Source organism: Cervus canadensis, chromosome 1 (assembly GCF_019320065.1).
Source record: "Cervus canadensis isolate Bull #8, Minnesota chromosome 1, ASM1932006v1, whole genome shotgun sequence".
Classification (NCBI taxonomy): Eukaryota; Metazoa; Chordata; class Mammalia; order Artiodactyla; family Cervidae; genus Cervus; species Cervus canadensis.
Window position 1 is genome coordinate 31,147,810 of NC_057386.1, and position 18,330 is coordinate 31,166,139.

The window sequence follows — 18,330 nt, forward strand, 5'->3', positions numbered from 1 at the left end:
TACTTTCCTAATCCAAAATTGTATAGCTTTATTCGTAGCATTTTCTTTAATGACTCAGGATCTAAAATAATATAACATCACATTCTTGGGTAGAACTGCCACCCAAGCTACAAAGAATTTGTCTTTAAAGAGACTTGAGGATTTTTCCTGTCCAATCAAGCACTCAGTTGTCAAGATCAATGTGTGTACATGACCCTAAAGTTGTATTTGCTTTAACTGGAGCATGAGTAACAGCCCTTTGCTCCATCTGCGCAGGACACTCAGCTCCACTTGGATGATGCCATCAGGGGCCAGGATGACCTTAAGGAGCAGCTGGCCATGGTTGAGCGCAGAGCCAACCTGATGCAGGCTGAGATTGAAGAGCTGAGGGCATCGCTGGAACAGACAGAGAGGAGCAGGCGAATGGCAGAGCAAGAGCTTTTGGACGCCAGTGAGCGTGTGCAGCTCCTGCACACACAGGTGAGGTCTGGGACTATGGTTGAGCAAATGCACTCCCTGAAGCTGAAGACCATTGCAGAGGATAAGCTTGTTCAACAGTAAGGAGGAACCTTGGCAAGGGTCCCTCCCAGGAGGTCAGGAAAATGTACAGCAGTAAATACGCACCGGGGTCCAGCAGATTCACAAATACATTTATAGGCTGGCTTAATCATGTTGATTTGAAATAATTTACTGTTCTAGAAACTTCTGTTTAAAAAAAAGCACAAAAGACCCCCTACTAACAATCATATTTACAACATCGGTAACACGTCTTATCTTGTAACTCTAAGCTGCAAAGAGATAAATCAAATGCAGGAAGGCCACAGTACCTCTAGTCAGCATTTGTTGTTTATAATGGATTTGTTAAATCAGTGGTGGCTATATCCTCACAAAGGCTAATACGCAGCACTTAATATTCATGTAATAAATGTTATGGAAATATATTCACAACATAATAAGTTAAAAAAGCAATTTAATCATATAAAAAGCATTATCCTTTCTTTTAAAAATACACAGAAAACATCCAGAAGTGTAAGCAAAGGTTTTATCAACAGTTATCTCTGGGTAGTAAGAATATAGTAATTATTCTTTGTCTCTCCTTTGCTAATTTGTATGTCAACTATTTTTTTTTTACAATAAACATATATTATTGTATACTTTTTTAAAGTTGCAATATATGGAAATAGCCATCATGAAAAGTTAAAATCACATACTACAAAATAATTTTAAAATCAAGTTAAAATGCATTTTTGTTACTCATCATTAGTATCCTTGAATTGACTGCATATTTCAAATACTATCAACTTTCTAAAAATGTAAGAGATCCTTGGTTCATTTTTGTACCAATAATGATGCTATTTATCCATATAGAGCCAACAAATGTGAAAAACAACTAAAAATTAATAATCCATTCATCATGAGCTATGTGATGCTACCTGCAGCACTTCACATTTTTTCCTGGGGCAGTGGTCATGCTTTATACTTACAGCAGCCACTGATAACAGTTGAATATGCTTGGTATCCAAAATCAATTTTCATCTGGAAGAATCTAAAAGAATTTTTATTAATACATGTAGGTAGGTAGAAAGAAGAGAAGTGAAACAGAGTCTACCTTTGATTTGGTGTTTATTCTGAATATTTATGATCAGTAATGTTAATGCCTAGTAAAAATAACAATGTAAATAGGTATAATACAATTAAATGACTTTGTCTTCTTTTTTTACTAATTTGAAACAGAACACTAGCCTGATCAACACCAAGAAGAAGCTAGAGACAGACATCACTCAAATCCAGGGAGAGATGGAGGACATTGTCCAGGAAGCTCACAGCGCAGAAGAGAAGGCCAAGAAGGCCATCACTGATGTGAGCAGAGGGCCATGCCGGGTGGTCAAGCTAGAATCTTGATGGGCTGTCTCACCTTTCTCAACTAGTTTTGTTTTACTGCCAATTAGGCGGCCATGATGGCTGAGGAGCTGAAGAAGGAGCAGGACACCAGTGCCCACCTGGAGCGGATGAAGAAGAACCTGGAGCAGACGGTGAAGGACCTGCAACACCGCTTAGATGAGGCTGAGCAGCTGGCCCTGAAGGGTGGGAAGAAGCAGATCCAGAAGCTGGAGGCCAGGGTGGGTCTCCCAACCTGTTCAACTCCCAGCCTGTTCATGCTGCTAGTTACAGCCAAGTGGCTAACCATCTTTGTACTCTTGCAGGTGAGGGAGCTTGAAAATGAGGTTGAAAATGAACAGAAGCGCAATGCTGAGGCTGTCAAGGGTCTTCGGAAACATGAGAGAAGAGTGAAGGAACTCACTTATCAGGTGACAAGCCTTTCCATGTAATTCAGGCCTACTGCTTTCAAGAAAATAAAAATAAATTGTTTTCAAATTATGACACTATCTATTTGCTACCTCTTTTATTCCAGACTGAGGAGGACCGCAAGAATGTTCTCAGGCTGCAGGACTTGGTGGACAAGTTACAAAGCAAAGTTAAAGCCTACAAGAGACAAGCTGAAGAAGCTGTGAGTACCTCTAAGCAAGAGAGAAAGGTTCAGGAGCAGGGCCAGGTTTTGTGGAGACAAAAGGTCAAAGAATTTAAGATGCTTTTTTTAAGGCAAAGAACACAGAATTGGTAATATGAAATTGGGTTTGAAAAATGAATATTTAGAAGGAAAGAAACCATAACACTAATTACTGGAGCCTTGGAGATTCAGGTTCATTTCTTCTGAGATCTCTTTAAGCAGTTTGCCAGACATGGTAGTATAGAAATGTTTCTTGGTTATAACTCACTTCCCTCCCTATCTAGAACACTCAGCAACAATGAGTACTCACAGAGGTGTGCAAATGAGGGCTCTGAATCTAAGCCTTATTTAAGTTTATGATGAATCCACCTCTGAACATTTCTTTTTCATTTGGTTGCAGTTCTTTCTCATGGGCTTCCCAGGTGGCTCAATAGTGAAGAAACCTCCTGCCAATGCAGGAGACTCTGGTTCAATCCCTGGGTCAGAAAGATACCCTAGAAAAGGACATGGCAACTTACTCCAGTATTCTTGCCTCGGAAATCCCATGGACTGAGGAGCCCGGTGGGCTACAGTCCATGGGGTCACAAAGAGTCGGAGACAACTTAGCAACTGAGCACTTATGCGTGCTTTCTCATACTGTTAATTCTAAAATCCTTCCTTAAGGTTCTCTGCACCCAATACTACCACGGTACCTACTTTTAAGAGTTTGTTTTACAGAAAGAAGGTTGATTCAAATTCCTGCTACTTTGATCTCCCTGTTGTCACTGTAGCATCTTAAGTTTGCCAAGAAGAGAGTTAAATAAGAGATAATGAACAGGGAGTTGTAAGCCCAAACAACACAGAGGCGAATGTGTGGGATGCCCTGTCCCAAACAGGTATATCACCAAAGAACAGAACCTTCTGCTTCTCACTTACGAAGCAAATCCTGTAGCTGCTCCTAGTAACAAAGGCAGTAAGAATCAGGAAATGTCACATTTTCTTGTTCTCTCAAATGCATTTCTTTTCTCAGGAGGAACAATCCAATGTCAATCTTGCCAAATTCCGCAAACTCCAGCACGAGCTGGAGGAGGCTGAGGAACGGGCTGACATTGCCGAGTCCCAGGTCAACAAGCTGCGGCTGAAGAGCCGGGAGGTTCACACAAAAGTCATAAGTGAAGAGTAATTCATTTTAAGGCGAAAAGGTGACCAAAGAAATGCACAAAATGTGAAATTCTTTGTCACTGTCAAATGTAATTTTAATATCAAGGAAATAAACCTGCAAAGAATTTTGCAATCTAAAAATACATGTGCCTCTTAATTACAAGCTCAACAGTGCTATTAGAACTAAGTCATTCATTCAACATTTGTTATGCTCCTACTGTGTGCAATCAGAGATGATGACAAAAAATGAATGTGGTCAGTGAACCAACTTTAATAGAAGGCAAATGAAATGAAGCAAAGGTGTTTAATGGACACTCAATTCCATTCAACCATTTTTACTGAGTACCAAGGACGTGTCTGTACAGAAATGGGCACCGTGGATATGACCACTGTGTCCCTGCTCTTGAAGACCTCAAGCCAGCAAGTCATGGCAATTCAGATTCTGGTACAGTATGCATACTCTAAGAGAAGCATGAAAACAAAGTGTGGTAACAACAGAGAATGAGATGCGAACCTGGGGAATCCAGAAAGGCATCTCAGAGGAGACGGAGTTATCTCCTAACAGATGAGTAGATAGCTATCATGTGAAAGAGAAAAGGAGATGAGCATTCTAAGAAGAGAAAACAGCATGAGATTTCAGAATAGTTGAAGCAGAGGCTCCATGAACAAAGGGCATCTGAGAAGGCCAGAGACGGATGCTGAGACCTGACTGTGAGGGGCACGGTCCCACACGCAGGCCTGAGGAATTAGGACAAACATCTACCTAGTCATATTTCATGTGGAGGAGAGTTGATGTAATTCTGGTAGTAGCATGGAGGATGGAGGAGGATAGGAAAGAACAGTGCCTGGAAAGACTGTGGAGCTTTTTACATGAGATAGACTGCAGATGACAGTGACAGAAATGAACACGAATGCAGAACGAAAGCAGGGTTCCAACACTGCTATAAAGAAAGGCCTGGGAGAGCATGAGAAAGTTAGACAGTTTCATACCACTCAAACCTCACAGTTACTTTGTAGTTACAGATTTTATTTCCTTCAGAGGGAAAAGCTTTTCCTCGGAACCACCTATCTCTCCAAGAAAAAGGACAGAACTTTCAAGATAAATCTTCCTTTTGACCTAATTTCTACACACACTTCTGCTTACCAAGAAACCTAAATTTTCTCAGTACCATACATATTTCAAGCAGGAACTAGAAAAAATAATTTCTTAATATCAAAAAGAATGTGACTGAAATTTTATCACAGCCATTGCCAGAGTGCTTTTTTAAAATACTTTTTAAAGCTTACAATTTGGTTTCACTATGTAGACATTTAAAAACAAGCTAGTAGAACCCCAATTTACTCTTCTACAGTGCATCCCTCTCTCATGAGGAAGCTACTGTGGGAAGCCTCCTTTCCCCAGTGTGGGAATCCTAATTAGCAATAAGGAACCTGCTTCATGAGAAGAGAATTTAAAACCAGTAGAACATAATTATAAGGAATATTTTACCTAGGTCATGATGAAGACTAATGAAATATTCTGCCTGGAGTAGGCATTTACTATCAAATTTTAATTAAACTCTGTAGAGTTAACCTATTGAACTCAAAAGCACTGGGCAATTACTTTATTATCCTGTCTCCTAACTATTTAAATAATTGCTTATGTAGACAGCTGAGAGTGGGTTTCATTATCTAGGGGTCAATTACTCTGGGGTCCTTGATTAAATAAAGCAGCAAGGATTTAGAGTCACAGCTATGCTAGTTAATATTCTTCTTCATCTTCTTCATAGATTAAGTGATTTATAGATTATATCCTTTTGTCTTACAATAAAACCACACCTGATCATATATAAATACTTATAATGCTCTTTGTATTTTCTTTAACTGATATGAGGGATCATGGAGAGTTGGGAACTGTTTCTAAATTACTGATACCAGATACAAGAATCCAAACAGGATGCTAGCAAGGAGAAAGTAGAAGGCTGTCTCCATGATTAATGTTAAATCAGGAAAAATGGAGGCAGTTTAAGTCCAATTCCTTCCTGATAAGTATTGCTTAGACTTACTAGGATGGGAAGAATCTGAGACCGGAAGTAGGCTGTGAAATGTTACAAAGGGCAAGGGACCTTTTTCTCTAACTTACAGATGAATCAACACTGAAATACAAAGGATCATAAGAGATTACTACCAGCAGCTCTATGCCAATAAAATGGACAATTTGGAAGAAATGGACAAATTCCTAGAAAAGTATAACTTTCCAAAACTGAACCAGGAAGAAATAGAAGATCTTAACAGACCCATCACAAGCATGGAAATTGAAACTGTAATCAGAAATCTTCCAGGAAACAAAAGCCCAGGACCAGATGGCTTCACAGCTGAATTCTACCAAAACTTTAGAGAAGAGCTAACACCTATCTTACTCAAACTCTTCCAGAAAATTGCAGAAGAAGGTAAACTTCCAAACTCATTATATGAGGCCACCATCACCCTAATACCAAAACCAGACAAAGATGCCACAAAAAAAGAAAACTACAGGCCAATATCACTGATGAACATAGATGCAAAAATCCTTAACAAAATTCTAGCAAACAGAATCCAACAACATATTAAAAAGATCATACATCATGACCAAGTGGGCTTTATCCCAGGAATGCAAGAATTCTTTAATATCCACAAATCAATGTAATACACCACATTAACAAATTGAAAGATAAAAACCATATGATTATCTCAATAGATGCAGAAAAAGACTTTGACAAAATTCAACATCCATTTATGATAAAAACTCTCCAGAAAGCAGGCATAGAAGGAACATACCTCAACATAATAAAAGCTATATATGACAAACCCACAGCAAACATTATCTTCAATGGTGAAAAATTGAAAGCATTTCCTCTAAAATCAGGAACAAGACAAGGGTACCCACTCTCACCACTACTATTCAACATAGTTTTGGAAGTTTTTGCCACAGCAATCAGAGCAGAAAAAGAAATAAAAGGAATCCAGATAGGAAAAGAAGAAGTGAAACTCTCGCTGTTTGCAGATAACATGATCCTCTATATAGAAAACCCTAAAGACTCTACCAGAAAATTACTAGAGCTAATCAATGAAATATAGTAAAGTTGCAGGATATAAAATTAACACGCAGAAATCCCTTGCATTCCTATACACTAACAATGAAAAAACAGAAAGAGAAATTAAGGAAACAATATCATTCACCATTGCAACAAAAAGAATAAAATACTTAGGAGGATATCTACCTAAAGAAACAAAAGACCTATACATAGAAAACTATAAAACACTGATGAAAGAAATCAAAGAGGACACAAATAGATGGAGAAATATACCGTGTTCATGGATTGGAAGAATCAATATTGTGAAAATGAGTATACCATTCAAAGCAATCTATAGATTCAATGCAAGCCCTATCAAGCTACCAACGGTATTCCTCGCGGAATTAGAACAAATAATTTCACAATTTGTATGGAAATACAAAAAACCTCAAAGAGCCAAAGCAATCTTGAGAAAGAAGAATGGAACTGGAGGAATCAACCTGCCTGACTTCAGACTCTACTACAAAGCCACAGTCATCAAGACAGTATGGTACTGGCACAAAGACAGAGATATAGATCAATGGAACAAAATAGAAAGCCCAGAGATAAATCCACGTACCTCCGGACACCTTATCTTCGACAAAGGAGGCAAGACTATACAATGGAAAAAAGACAACCTCTTTAACAAGTGGTGCTGGGAAGACTGGTCAACCACTTGTAAAAGAATGAAACTAGAACACTTTCTAACACCATACACAAAAATAAACTCAAAATGGATTAAAGATCTAAATGTAAGACCAGAAACTATAAAACTCCTAGAGGAGAACATAGGCAAAACACTCTCCGACATAAATCACAGCAAGATCCTCTATGACCCACCTCCCAGAATATTGGAAATAAAAGCAAAACTAAACAAAAGGGACCTAATGAAACTTAAAAGCTTTTGCACTACAAAGGAAACTATAAGTAAGGTGAAAAGACAGCCCTCAGATTGGGAGAAAATAATAGCAAATGAAGAAACAGACAAAGGATTAATCTCAAAAATATACAAGCAACTCCTGCAGCTCAATTCCAGAAAAATAAATGACCCAATAAAAAAATGGGCCAAAGAACTAAACAGACATTTCTCCAAAGAAGACATACAGATGGCTAGCAAACACATGAAAAGATGCTCAACATCACTCATTATCAGAGAAATGCAAATCAAAACCACAATGAGGTACCATTATACACCAGTCAGAATGGCTGCTATCCAAAAGTCTACAAGCAATAAATGCTGGAGAGGGTGTGGAGAAAAGGGAACTCTCTTACACTGTTGGTGGGAATGCAAACTAATACAGCCACTATGGAGAACAGTATGGAGATTCCTTTAAAAACTGGAAATAGAACTGCCATATGACCCAGCAATCCCACTCCTGGGCATACACACTGAGGAAACCAGATCTGAAAGAGACACGTGTACCCCAATCTTCATTGCAGCACTGTTTATAATAGCCAGGACATGGAAGCAACCTAGATGCCCATCAGCAGACGAATGGATAAGGAAGCTGTGGTACATATACACTATGGAATATTACTCAGCCATTAAAAAGAATTCATTTGAATCAGTTCTAATGAGATGGATGAAACTGGAGCCCATTATACAGAATGAAGTAAGCCAGAAAGATAAATACCAATACAGTATACTAATGCATATATATAGAATTTAAAAAGATGGTAATGATAACCCTATATGCAAAACAGAAAAAGAGACACAGATGTACAGAACAGACTTTTAGACTCTGTGGGAGAAGGCGAGGATGGGATGTTCTGAGAGAACAGCATTGAAACAAGTATACTATCGAGGGTGAAACAGATCACCAGCCCAGGTTGGATGCATGAGACAAGTGCTCAGGGCTGGTGCACTGGGAAGACCCAGAGGGATGGGATGGAGAGGGAGGCGGGAGCAGGGATCGGGATGGGGAACACATGTAATTCCATGGCTGATTCATGTCAATGTATGGCAAATATCACTACAATATTGTAAAGTAATTAGCCTCCAACTAATAAAAATAAATGGGAAAAAAATAAAAAATAAAAATAAATAAAATAAAATAAAATAAAATGTATGCAAGCAGAACTAAACAGAGATGGCCATGCCCTAGTGCTTTTGTATCTAGCCAGGCACCATTATACTAAAACATCTCCTAAAAATTTGTACAAAGGCCAGTTTCTTTACCTCTCTATGCTCTTAGGACCATGACAACTGAAAGCAAAATCTGGGACCATTAACATACTGATACTTGAAAATATCGTGAATGTTTTCCCCTCAATTCTTAAGTCCTCACATAAGCAATAGACACCAAAATCAGAAGAAATCTCAAGATCCCTCTACTCCAAAACAGTACTTCCCCTTCTCTCAATCGTCTCTCTACATATCCTACTCTTAGAGGTTGAATCCTTGGCTTCTTCGACGATGTTCACTTTAATCTCTAATTAAATTGAGAATATACTAATCTCAACTAATACTCTAGCTATAATTATTGGCTAACCAACTAAAAAAGCATAGAAAGAGGTCTCTTGAGATGTGCCTGAAGGAAGGCAAGCTGGAGACAGGGAAAGACAGAGATAAGAAAATGTATCCACAGAGGCCATTTACTAACGATTTTGCTGAGGGCTGCCTCGGAGAATTAAGACTGCCAGCATCCTTCCTCAAGAGCCAAGAGATTACTTGAACCTCTTCTTTAGTGCTGCTCAAATGTAGCATGCATCAGAGTCATCTAGAGGTCCTGTTAAAATGCAGGTTTTTGGGTCTCGCTTCCAGAGTTCCTTATTCAGTGGGTCTATGTTAGGACCCAAGAATTTGTATTTTTAACAATGCCCCAAGTGATGTTAATGCTGCTGCTAGTTCAGTGATTACATTCTGAAAACCATGGCTCTAAATTATGACCAAATATTTCACAAAGAAATTACATACGATGTACTATTGCCCACATATACACCTATCAATTCAGCCCAACCTCTCTGGGCCTCAGTTTCTTCATCTATAAAATGAAAAAGCTGAGCTAAAATACCATGTAAATGCCTTTGAGTTCATGTTGGAAAGCACTGTCATTATAATTATATGAAATAATTATAATATCTTACATCTGTAGACTCTTTTATTTGCAAAACATTTTCACATACAATTTATCAGTCACTAAACATTCACAATGATGTGAGACAGACAGAATCCTTTTGGAAACTGAGATACAAAGAGGACAATGGTTTGCCATAGTTGCATAATTAACAGATAATAGAGTGAGACCTAGACCTGTATCTTCTAACTCAATCCTGGAAGAACTGAGGAACCCAGCCTAGCCTGACCAGTGAGAGGTGCTGATGACAACCTTCCCCTAGAAACAAGGTCAGTAATCTGCATTTCATGAGAGGAAAGGAAGGGTGAGTGCTCTTCACCTGGACATTCATATAGCTCACACCTTCATAGCTGCAGGATTGAAGTCTATTACACCTTCTTAGAGAGGCCTTCCCCAGCTACTCAGTATCAAAAGACAACCCCTTCCCTGTCCTACCAATTATACTTCTAACTCCTTGGATTCGCTTCAAATGTCTCCATGCACCGAATCACCCCTTGATTTTTTAAAATTTATTTACTTAATTTAAATGGAGGCTAATTTCTTTACAATATTGTAGTGGTTTTTGCCATACATTGACATGAATCAGCCCCGGGTGTACGTGTGCCCCCCATCCCCCCGTCCTGAACCTCCTCCCACCTCCCTCCCCATCCCATCCTTCAGGGTTGTCCCAGTGCACTGGCTTTGAGTGCCCTGTTTCACGCATCAAACTTGGACTGGTGATCTATTTCACATATGTTAATATACATGTTTCAATGCTATTCTCTCAAATCATTTCTCCCTCGCCTTCTCCCACAGAGTCCAAAAGTCTGCTCTTTATATCTGTGTCTCTTTTGCTGTCTCACATATAGGGCCATTGTTACCATCTTTCTAAATTCCATATATATGCGTTAATATACTATATTGGTGTTTTTCTTTCTGACTTACTTCACTCTGTATAATAGGCTCCAGTTTCACCCACCTCATTAGAACTGATTCAAATGAATCTTTTTTAATAGCTGAGTAATATTTCAATGTGTATATGTACCACAGCTTTCTTATCCATTCATCTGCTGGTGGACATCTAGGTTGCTTCCATGTCCTGGCTATTGTAAACAGTGCTGTGATGAACATTGGGGTACACGTGTCTCTTTCAATTCTGGTTTCCTCAGTGTGTATGCCCAGCAGTGGGATTGCTGGGTTGTATAGCAGTTCTATTTCCAGTTTTTTAAGGAATCTCCATACTGTTCTCCATAGTGGCTATGCTAGTTTGCATTCCCACCAACAGTGTAAGAGAGTTCCCTTTTCTCCACACCCTCTCCAGCATTTATTGCTTGTAGACTTTTGGATAGCAGCCATTCTGACCAGCGTGAGATGGTACCTCATTGAGGTTTTAATTTGCATTTCTCTGATAGTGAGTGATGTTGATCTTTTCATGTGTTTGTTAGCCATCTGTATATGTTCTTTGGAGAAATGTCTGTTTAGTTTTTTGGCCCATTTTTTTTTATTGGGTCATTTATTTTTCTGGAATTGAGCTGCAGGAGCTGCTTGTATATTTTTGACATTAATTCTTTGTCAATTGCTTCAATTGCTATTATTTTCTCCCATTCTGAAGGCTGTCTTTTCACCTTGCTTAGTTTCCTTTGTAGTGCAAAAGCTTTTAAGTTTAGTTAGGTCCCATTTGTTTATTTTTGTTTTTATTTCCATTACTCTGGGAGGTGGGTCATAGAGGATCCTGCTGTGATTATGTCAGATAATGTTTTGCCTATGTTTTCCTTTAGGAGTTTTATAGTTTCTGGTCTTACATATAGATCTTTAATCCATTTTGAGTTTATTTTTGTGTATGGTGTTAGAAAGTGTTCTAGTTTCATTCTTTTACAGGTAATTGACCAGTCTTCCCAGCACCACTTGTTAAAGAGATTGTCTTTTCTCTATTGTATAGTCTTGCCTCCTTTGTCAAAGATAAGGTGTCCGGATTTATCTCTGCACTTTCTATTTTGTTCCATTGATCTATAATTCTGTCTTTGCACCAGTACCATGCTGTCTTGATGACTACAGCTTTGCAGTATAGTCTGAAGTCAGGCAGGTTGATTCCTCCAGTTCCATTCTTCTTTCTCAAGAATGCTTTGGCTATTCTAGGTTTTTTGTATTTCTATATAAACTGTGAGATTATTTGTTCTAGTTCTGTGAAAAATACTGTTGGTAGCTTGATAAGGATTGCATTGAATCTATAGATTGCTTTGGGTAGTATGCTCATTTTCACTAAATTGATTCTTCTGATCCATGAACATGGTATATTTCTCCATCTATTTGTGTCATCTTTGATTTCCTTCATCAGTGTTTTATAGTTTTCTATATATAGGTCTTTTGTTTCTTTACAGGTGAATTCTACCAAAAATTTAGAGAAGAGCTTACACCTATCCTACTCAAACTCTTCCAGAAGATTGCGGAGGGAGGTAAACTGCCAAACTCATTCTATGAGGCCACCATCACCCTAATACCAAAACCAGACAAAGATGCCACACAAAAAAATAAAACTACAGGTCAATATCACTGATGAACACAAATGCAAAATTCCTCAACAAAATTTTACAAACAGAATCCAACAACATATTAAAAAGATCATACATCATGATCAAGTGGGCTTTATCCCAGGGATGCAAGGATTCTTCAATATTTGCAAATCAATCAAAGTGATACACCACATTAACAAATTGAAAGATAAAAACCATATGATTATCTCAATAGATGCAGAGATAGCCTTTGGCAAAATTCAACATCCATTTATAATAAAAACCCTCCAGAAAGCAGGCATAGAAGGAACATACCTCAACATAATAAAAGCCATATATGATAAACCCACAGCAAACATCATCCTCAATGGTAAAATATTGAAAGCATTTCCCCTAAAGTCAGGAACAAGACAAGGGTACCCACTCTCACCACTACTATTCAACATAGTTTTGGAAGTTTTGGCTACATCAATCAGAGAATAAAAAGAAATAAAGGAAATCCAGACTGGAATAGCAGAAGTAAAACTCTCACTGTTTGCAGTTGACATGATTCTCTACAAAGAAAACCCTAAAGACAGCACCAGAAAATTACTAGAGCTAATCAATGAATATAGTAAAGTTGCAGCATATAAAATTAATACACAGAAATCCCTTGCATTTCTATTCACTAGCAATGAGGAAACGGAAAGAGAAATTAAGGAAATGATTCCATTCACCATTGCAATGAAAATAATAAAATATTTAGGAATAAATCACCCCTTGATTTTTAACTTACTTGTTAATATCTCTCTCCCTCAGCTAAAATAAAAACTCCACAAGGGCAGGACTTTGTTTTGTTCACTGTTGAATGTCTGATGACTTGAACACTGCCTGGCATGTAACAAGTACTCAAGAAATATTTGTGGGATGAATAATAATCCAGTAATAATTTAATGTGTGCCATGCACAGTGTTAGGGATTTTACATGCATTATCCCAAAATAAATCTCAAACCAGATGATATTTTAATTCCACTTTCTCAGTATTCAATAGAAATTAAACAAAAAAATCAGTAAGGATACTTCTGTCTCCAGGAAGATGAGGTAGACCTGCTTTCCCCTGTTCCTCCCACTAATAACAGCTAAAACTCCCTGGACATTAGACATAAAACTAACCTAAGAAATTCTGAAAGTGGAGAGAAGAAGATAGACCAGCTAGGTAAGTTCTCCAGGTTTTCTTTTTGCCTAATATGCCCCAGACTTGAAATTGAAGAAGCAGACAACACAGAAACACAAATGGGTGCAGACCAAGAAAGCCCCAACAAGAATCTTTTCTCTCTAACCTAAGTACAAAGTAATGGGCAGCCTAGCAACAGAAAAACTTTTAGGTAACTGATCCAATCCAACCAAAAAACAAAACAAACAAACAAAAAACTATGGCTCTATCCCACCACCAGCAAAAGTCAAGGAGAAAATCTATTCTTCCACCCCCATGAGGCCATAATGAGGTGCCCCACCACCACCACTAGGGTGGTGTCAGGAGAGTCCAAATAAGAAGACAAGACTTTCATGCTTGCTAGCCAGTAATGGGACCCCACAAATGTGGTCAATAGATGGGATCCTTGACTCTCAGCCACCAGGTAACTCTTGTCCTTTTCACTGTCAAAGGAGGCCTAATGGGAAGTCAGCATTTTCACAACTGCACAGTGGTAATGAGGCTACTGGCCCCTAACTGTGGAGGCAGAGACAACCACTTGGAAGACATCCATCTGCACCCAGGATTAATAAGGAGACTTCCCTCTCAAGTGTTAACAGAAAGAAACCTGGATTCGTACCTCCACCTGGCAGTAACAAAGTAGTACCACCCCCTTAACTTAACGGAACAATGTCACAGAAAGTTAGGTGAAAGCTTTAAATAAGATCCAGAATTACAGAACATAATACAAAAATGTCTAGGCTTCAGCTGAAAATCACTCATCATTCAAGAAGATCTCATACTGAATAAAAAAAAAAAAGGATAAATGACTAGAAAAAGTCAAAATCAAGATGATATGAGATGTTACAATTACCTGACAAAGATTTTAAAGCATCTACAATAAAAATGCCTCAAAGAGCAATTATGAACATGCTTGAAACAAATGTAAAAATATTTTTTTTTACAGCAAAGAAACAGAAGATCTAAAAATCTAAAATGGAAATTTTAGAAGTGAAAAATACAATAACAAATTTTAAAAATGCAATGAACAGGCTCGATGGAAAAATGGAGGGGACAGAGGAGAGAATCAGTGAACTGGAATATGGAACAGAAATGACCCAACCTGAACAAGTGAAAGAAAATGAACACGAAAATGTACAGAGCCTAAGGGTTCCACGGCTCCATAACAAACAAACCTAACATTCATGTTATCAGAGTCCTGAATGAAGAGAAGGAACAGAGTGAAAAAGTACTCAAAGAAATAATGGCTGAAAAGTTCTAAATTTGTCAAGAGACATAACCAACAGATTGAATAAGAAGTTTATTCAAGTAGGGTAAACTCAAATCCACAGCAAATTCTATCATAAATGTCTGAATCCTAAAGGCAAAGAAAAATATCTTGGAAGCAGTCAGACATACCATTTAATCAATAACAAAAAACAAAACAAAAAACAACAACCTGATTAAAAAAAAGGCAGAGGAGTTAATTAGACATTTTTCCAAAGAAGATATATAGATGGCCAAGAGGCACATGAAAAGATGTTCAATATCACTGATTACAGGAAAATGCAAATCAAAACCACAATGAGACATCACCCCAAGCCTGTTAGAATGACTTTATCAAAAAGAAAAAGAAATAACAAGTGTTGGCAAAGATGTGAAGAAAAAAGACCCATCATGAACTGCTAATGGGCATGTAAATTGATTATAGCCTCTGTGGAAAACAGTACAGCGATTCCTCAGAAAATTAAGACTAGAACTCCCATTTGATCCAACTGTCCCACTTCTGGATATTTATTCAGAGAGTATGAAAACATTAAAAATATATATGTGCTCCTATGTTCATTCTCAGCATTATTACAACAGTGAAGATAAAAAAAAACAACCTAAGTACCCACCGATGGATGAATGGATAAAGAAGATGTATACAGAATAGAATACTACTTAGCCATAAAAAGGTGAATTCTTGTCATAAACAACAACATGGATAGACCTTGAGGGTATTATGCTAAATGAAATAAATCAGATAGAAAAAGACAAATATATGATTTCACTCATATGTGGGATAAACAAACAAACAAAAGAAAACACATAGATAGAGAACAAAACAGAACAGTGGTTACCAGAGGAGAAGGGGACTGGGGAAAGGAAAAATGGGTAAAGGGGGGTCAACTATATGGTGACTAGGTAGAAACTAAACTTCTGGTGATGAGCACATTGCAGTGCATACAGGAACTGAAATGCAAACATGAAATGTACACATAAAACTTACCATACACTTCCAAAACGAAGATATGTGAAGGTCCAATAATCAGATTTAAAGATGTTCAATATCACTGGTCTAGAGGATACTGATTAAAATCACAAGAAGCTTCTACTATACATCCATAAGAATGGCTAAAATTATAAAGACTGACAATGACAAGTATTGACAAGGATGCTGGACAACTACATTTTTCATGTATACCAGTAAGGATGTAAAATGGTTCAATTCTTTTTTAACTGGCCATTTCTTATAAATTAAGTACATACCTTTACACCTTTTGATGTAGCTATTCTACTCCTTAGATTTAACAAAAGAAAGAAAAGATATGCCCAAAAAAGGAAAGAATATGGTTTGGCAAGAGAATAGATGAAAAAAACATGGTATATCCTCACAACAGACTACTATTCACCAATAAAAAGAAATGAAAGAGCATAGATGAATCTAAACAACATTCCTCTTTGGCACGAGTCATGAAAAGACAGTAGTTACTTTGTTTTCTTGAAGATAAGATAACTAGAAAAGATAGAAGTGCCTCAAGTGGCTGTAATTCCTCTGCTTCTCTTCAATCAAGAGAAAAAGTAGAAAAATCCTTAGGGCAAAGAGAACCCTGGACTTGTAAGCTAATTCTTGGAAAGGATCAGAGTAAAAGGACCATTAGATACAGTAACTTAATGATGGCTCTGGGCTTAATTATAAGCAGATACCAGTGAGAAGAGCAAGGACAATGGATATAAGCCAGACCTTGGAAGAACTTTTGCTCCAAGTTAAAAGAAATGAGTTGTCACACAAGAATTGTGTAAGAGATATCTGCATTGGAGAAGGGTTGGAATACAGCAATAAATAAGTTTTAGCAAAATTCAGCTCACAGCCTAGTTTTATTATACATTGCCATCAAAACTCTTGACATGCTTGTTTACTGTCATTTTAAATAATGTTTTCCATTTCCAGGGTTGCATCTCAAAGAAAACAAGTGGAAAATGCATTATGTTGATCCCTATCTCAGATTAAAGTGAGTGTAAGGTTTCAACTACTCACCACATAATCAGAGCATCACTGCTTAACAGGTGGCCACTTAATTAATCACAGACAAAGTAACTGAAGGGACATTTGTTTCCAAAGTTTTGCTATTAGAAGAAACATTAGATGCACAGCCTTGGCATACCTCCTGTCCCTCCCACCCCCACCCCGTTCTATAGGAAAAGAGTAAGATGGCAATTACTGCAATTTTAAATCTAAAAAAATGGAATTTTACACCCTTACCCACAGCATATAAGAGCATACACTCCTCCACATCACCATTTGCTACTATCAATTTTGATGACATATTTACGATCATTTAAAAAATCAAAATGGAGTAACTATGGTTCTGGCATCCAAAATGGAGCCAGATGGACATTTTACATGTGGTTCAAGACATGTTCCTACATCAAAACTTGAATTTTCTCTGAAATGTATCAAACTCAAGGACACCAACAACCATTTTCAAAACATTATAACTCTACAAACTTTAAGTTTTAAAGTACTCTCCCCACCATATAATCATTACAGACCCAACAAATCCTTGCTTAACAAGCACCTTCACTTTTTACCTGTTCCAATCCTACTTCCTGACAGTTTATGCAACCTTGTGGGGTTTTGCCTATATAAATCTTCCCCATTTTGTAGCCTAGCAGAACACAATTCAAGCGCTTCTTGTCCTAATAAAGAATAAAGCCCAAATAAATGCCTCTCTATTCCAATCAAGTCCCCATTTTTGAAATTTTAGTTCAGTTTTTGGTTTTGGTTTTGTTCAACCTGATGGGTGAAATATATACCAGTTGTTATTTGGTTTTGAATATTCTGAACTTTGAGTATTTTCAAGTTTATTGGCCACTTGTATTGCCTCTTCCATTAACTGTCTGTCTGTATCTTTTGGCTACTTTTTCTATTTACTCGTATCTCCATTTCTTGTTTTTGTTTTTGTTTTTGTTTTTGTTTTTTTTTTTACAGTTTTGCTTTAATGCTTAAGATTTCAATTCATCTAGCATTTATTTTTATAAATGGTGTCAGGCAAGGACCTAATTGTCCTTTCTCTCTCCTCCTCCAAGTGATCTGAAGTGCTATCTTTTGATATACTAAATTTCTGAACATGCCAGAACTCATTTTTGGACTACTAATAGTAGTTCTACTAATCTACTCATCTTCACCTACACTAACTTCACACTATTTCCATCACTACATTTCTTAAAATATGTTTGATGTCAGGTAGGGTGGGTTTGACCTACACACAGCATATTAAAAAGCAGAGACACCACTTTGCTGACAAAGGTTGGTATATTCAAAGTTATGGTTTTCTCAGTAGTCATGTAGGATGTGAGAATTGGACCATAAAGAAAGCTGAATGCTGAAGAATTGATGCTTTTGAACTGTGGTATTGGAGAAGACTCTTGAGAGTCCCTTGGACAGCAAGATCAAACCTGTTAGTCCTAAAGGAAATCAGCCCTGCATATTCATTGGAAGGACAGATGATGAAGCTCCAATACTTTGGTCACCTGATGCAGAGAACTGACTTATTAGAAAAGACACCGATGCTGGGAAAGGTTGAAGGCAGGAAGAGAAGGGGACAACAGAGGATGAGATGGTTGAAT

The 18,330-nt window shown here is 37.6% G+C and overlaps 1 protein-coding gene and 1 long non-coding RNA gene across 2 annotated transcripts in view; one reads left to right on the plus strand and one right to left on the minus strand.

Moving 5' to 3' along the window:
• LOC122445065 (myosin-4) overlaps positions 1-3,668 on the plus strand; it is a 19,929-nt gene extending 16,261 nt beyond the window's left edge. The window contains exons 33-38 of the mRNA XM_043474052.1: positions 256-459; positions 1,714-1,839; positions 1,929-2,099; positions 2,184-2,288; positions 2,393-2,488; positions 3,498-3,668. Coding sequence (XP_043329987.1) covers positions 256-459; positions 1,714-1,839; positions 1,929-2,099; positions 2,184-2,288; positions 2,393-2,488; positions 3,498-3,650 — 855 coding nt within the window. The 3' untranslated portion in view covers positions 3,651-3,668. The remainder of the gene's footprint in view (positions 1-255; positions 460-1,713; positions 1,840-1,928; positions 2,100-2,183; positions 2,289-2,392; positions 2,489-3,497) is intronic.
• The window catches only part of LOC122445150, a 154,201-nt gene extending 137,953 nt beyond the window's left edge, over positions 1-16,248 (minus strand). Inside the window, exon 1 of the long non-coding RNA XR_006270455.1 lies at positions 15,970-16,248. This is a non-coding gene — a long non-coding RNA (uncharacterized LOC122445150). The remainder of the gene's footprint in view (positions 1-15,969) is intronic.
• Between the last annotated feature and the right edge of the window lie 2,082 nt (positions 16,249-18,330).